General features: G+C 43.9%; 1 protein-coding gene across 2 annotated transcripts; it reads left to right on the top strand.

Annotated features, from left to right (window-relative positions):
* On the top strand, positions 1-3,544 carry LOC147466041 (cell division cycle 20.2, cofactor of APC complex-like). Of its 2 annotated transcripts, none has more exons than XM_086523563.1 (6): positions 1-514; positions 955-1,053; positions 1,122-1,316; positions 1,405-1,780; positions 1,876-2,351; positions 2,431-3,544. In XM_086523563.1, exons 1-6 carry the CDS (start codon positions 425-427, stop codon positions 2,587-2,589), a joined length of 1,395 nt encoding a protein of 464 aa, XP_086379689.1. In that variant the 5' UTR covers positions 1-424; the 3' UTR covers positions 2,590-3,544. The 2 variants fall into 2 exon arrangements, with proteins under 2 accessions (XP_086379689.1, XP_086379693.1); XM_086523567.1 differs by having other exon boundaries at positions 417-548.
* The last annotated feature ends 235 nt before the right edge of the window (positions 3,545-3,779 follow it).

Raw genomic sequence — 3,779 nt, 5'->3', positions numbered from 1 at the left:
GTTTGCTAGCGATAGTTCCGTTCATATATATCCAGCTCTCCTACCTCCTCACAGAACATACAGACACCCCGCCTACTTCTCTTGCTCGGGATATTTGGCGAGTCTGACAAACTCGCCATAGCCTCGCGCAAATAAGAAGCTCTCACTACAAGCTCTGTTGATTGATCTGTTTTGCTCGTTCATAGCTCTGCATATAACTTGTGATTATTTGTGGTCCTGTGTAATCTTCGTAGGAGGTGATTTATTGAAATTCTGTGCTACATCTGTTAGGGTGCCGAGTGTGCATTCTAGTAGATTTCGTGCTACAAGGCTGTCTCTGATTTTTGTAGTATTGGCAGAATCTGTATTTTCTTGTTTGTGATATAATTGGGCTTTCCCGAAGGAAGTCCTGCATTTTTCGTGTTTTTGTGGTTTAGGAACTTGAATGGCAACACCTGGCCGGAGCCCCTGCGTGCGTAGAGCTCTTCGTGACCGTGCATCACCCGAAGTCAGCTCCAGGAAGGGTCAGCAAATGGTGCGTGCACTCCAAAGGATCATATGTTACCGAGGTTTTAGACCTTTCTCGTGTTTGAATTCATGGATCTTTAAAGTTGTGATTACCGAGCTTTTAGACCTTTCTCGTGTTTGAAATCCTTGAACCCCTTCAAGGCCTTCTTGTTCTTCTTTAGTTTACTGCCTGCGTCTGTCAATTTATACTTTGTGCATGGGTATCAGAAGAGGAGGGCTTGGGGCTTCGTTGACTCGATAGAGGTTGTGCTTCTGCTCTGTGGCACTTCTAGTTTTTGACAGGCTTGGGGCTTAGAGGTTGTGCTTATGCTCTTTGGCAGTTCTATTTTTGGACAGCCTTTAGGCTTTGAACTCCTTATGCTCTGTGGCAGTTCTATTTTTGGACAGCCTTTAGTCTTTGTTGTCTGCATGAATTTGATGAAATTTTGTGTTATGTATGCTTTGTAGGGATGCCGTTTCATTGCAAATCGGACATGTATGGACTTTGATGTAGCCAATTACATGCTTGCAAAGGAAAATCTGGACAATGAACAGCCTGTCCTGAATGTAAGTAGGCATTAGGGACATTGCTTTTATAGTTATGAGCTTTCTAGTCTAATTGTTGATTACTGCAGGAGGAGTATAGAAAGCAGTTGGCTGGCAATTTATTGAAGGACAGCAATATAATGCACAAGAACAGCAGAATATTGGCATTCAAAAGCAAGCCCCCTCCCCCTCCCGAGGGTTTTGAGAAGAATGTCAAGCTAATATTTGAGACTGTACAGTCCGGTCCAGCTAAACGAAGCAAAATATTTCGCCACATTCCTCAGGTAATTTGATGTTGTTTAATGCTCTGAACGGTGGATGGTGGAATAGAGGAGGTTCTCTTAATTTCATCTCTTGTCATGGATTCAACAGTCGGCTGAAAGGACTCTTGATGCCCCTGAATTGCTTGACGACTATTACCTGAATTTGCTGGATTGGAGCTCAAGGAATGTGGTGGCTGTGGCTCTTGGCAACACAGTTTATTTGTGGCATGCTTCCTCTGGCTGTATCGAGGAGTTGATGCAGGTGGGTGAAGATGATGGACCTGTGACTGGTGTGAGTTGGGGGTCAGATGGGAAGCACATAGCAGTTGGGCTGGATAATGGAGATGTGCAACTCTGGGACTCAACAGCTTTTAGCAAAGTCCGAACCATGAAAGGCCACACTGCTAGAGTTGGAAGTCTTGCTTGGAATGGGGGTCCTATTTTAAGTTCAGGCAGCCGTGACAACTCTATTTTTAGTCATGATGGTAAGCCCTTAAAGTTTGTTTCAAGCTTTGGTCACCATTTTGGATCTTACTCTAAGAGAGTGTTCGGCTATGTGGCTTCTTCTTCTTGCTTCCAGTAAGGATTAGAGATCATTTGACAACCAAGATGTGTGCACACGAGCAGGAGGTGTGTGGTTTGAAGTGGTCCTTGTCTGGACAGCAGCTTGCCAGTGGAGGGAATGATAACTTGTTACACGTGTGGGATGTCTCCATGATGTCCAGTGGTGCTCCCAGCACTTACTTACATCGCTTTGATGATCATCAAGCAGCTGTGAAGGCTCTTGCCTGGTGTCCATTTCAAAGCAATCTATTGGCTTCCGGAGGAGGAACAGCAGATCGCTGCATCAAGTTTTGGAATACTCAAACAGGGGTTTGCCTAAATAGTGTTGATACTAATTCTCAAGTGTGTGCCTTGCAATGGAGTAGACATGAAAAAGAGCTACTTAGCTCGCATGGATTCAGCCAGAACCAGCTTTGCTTGTGGAAGTATCCTTCCATGGTAAAAATGGCTGAATTGAGGGGTCACACGTCAAGAGTTCTACATCTGGCCCAGGTCAGAACCCCTTGACACCTTCTTATAATTATCGATATATCTACCCTTCGTCTGTTCTGACAGTCTTGTCTTTTTACAGAGCCCAGACGGTTACACTGTTGCTTCGGCTGCTGGTGATGAGACTTTAAGATTCTGGCAAGTATTTGGGACACCAGATAATAGCAAACAACTGCTAAGAACAAAAAGCACTGAGTCTAGTACTGGAATCAACACAAGCAGCTGCACCCTGATTCGATAGATTTGCAAACATCATTTGTGAGTTTTCTTGTGATATTTTCTCATGCTCTGGGATACGTGGCCATGACTGTGCACACATGAGCAAGAGAAGGCTCTAGTTCTTCCAGGTATGTACATTTGTGTCTTTTTGTCTTTTCTTTTGTTTGTGTATATTAATAGGTTGTAGATAGCCAACCTAAGGCCCTTTGGCCCCCGACGGTGTTTCTAAACACCAACAAATGAAATGGGATTAAGCAATGAAATGAAATGAAATGTGGCCATGACTGTGCACACATGAGCAAGAGAAGGCTCTAGTTCTTCCAGGTATGTACATTTGTGTCTTTTTTGTCTTTTCTTTTGTTTGTGTATATTAATAGGTTGTAGATAGCCAACCTAAGGCCCTTTGGCCCCCGACGGTGTTTCTAAACACCAACAAATGAAATGGGATTAAGCAATTCGCGCTGGAGTACAAGAAAGCCTTGTTGCTCCCTGCGCACTACAAAGCATGCTCCCTGCGCACTACAAAGCAATCCTCCTGCACATACTTTGTAAGACCATGGCGCAGCAGCCCCAGAGCATTTGTGCATGTCAGCAAGCAATTGGAATGATGAAGTTTCTCTTGCTGATATCCGTATTTGGTGCGATTGGCCCTAAGAGATGTTGTTGGAAGGTTCGGCAAGATGTGCGGTATGAGGGTGTGACTGCATCATTTTCGTAACCATTTCGCTCTTGTATACTGCTCATTGAGTATTTGGACAAAGCATATGGGGATGGGAGCTGCTGCTTGTTAATGGTTATATGACTGTATGTCTGCTGCATTTTGGTGATACCGGCTAGATTATCACTATCATATGTTACCTGCAGCCTGTCTTAGGTCAAAGGAATAAATTGTTCATAGCAAGCACAGATTATTGAGTCTCGCTGTTCAGGAATCAACTTATGAATCCGCAATGACAAAGGTAGTTGTGGCCTTTTAATGTTCTTCTTCTTCTTTTTCTTCTGGTGATAAGACTTCAGGACTGGGGCAAGTATATGGAACACACGAGATGAATGTGCAATGAGCAACAAACAAGGTTATACGTGGAAGATTGTAGATAGCTTATCATACCCTAGAAAATGTTAGATAATCCCCTTCTCTTGGTTGAACATATGGATTGTGATGTGTGATTAGATATGGGGTGTGATGCGGGATGTGCAGGCACCTCCCAATGT

The sequence above is a fragment of the Adiantum capillus-veneris genome, chromosome 1 (genome assembly GCF_014529385.1).
Source record: "Adiantum capillus-veneris isolate H3 chromosome 1, ASM1452938v2, whole genome shotgun sequence".
Taxonomy (NCBI): domain Eukaryota; kingdom Viridiplantae; phylum Streptophyta; class Polypodiopsida; order Polypodiales; family Pteridaceae; genus Adiantum; species Adiantum capillus-veneris.
This window is presented reverse-complemented; position numbering and strand designations above follow the sequence as displayed.

Coding starts and splice junctions, on each gene's coding strand:
- LOC147466041 (XM_086523563.1), top strand. CDS start 425: ATGGCAACACCTGGCCGGAGCCCCTGCGTGCGTAGAGCTCTTCGTGAC. Junction 1,054..1,121: donor ATGAACAGCCTGTCCTGAAT/GTAAGTAGGCAT, acceptor TGATTACTGCAG/GAGGAGTATAGAAAGCAGTT. Junction 2,352..2,430: donor GAGTTCTACATCTGGCCCAG/GTCAGAACCCCT, acceptor GTCTTTTTACAG/AGCCCAGACGGTTACACTGT.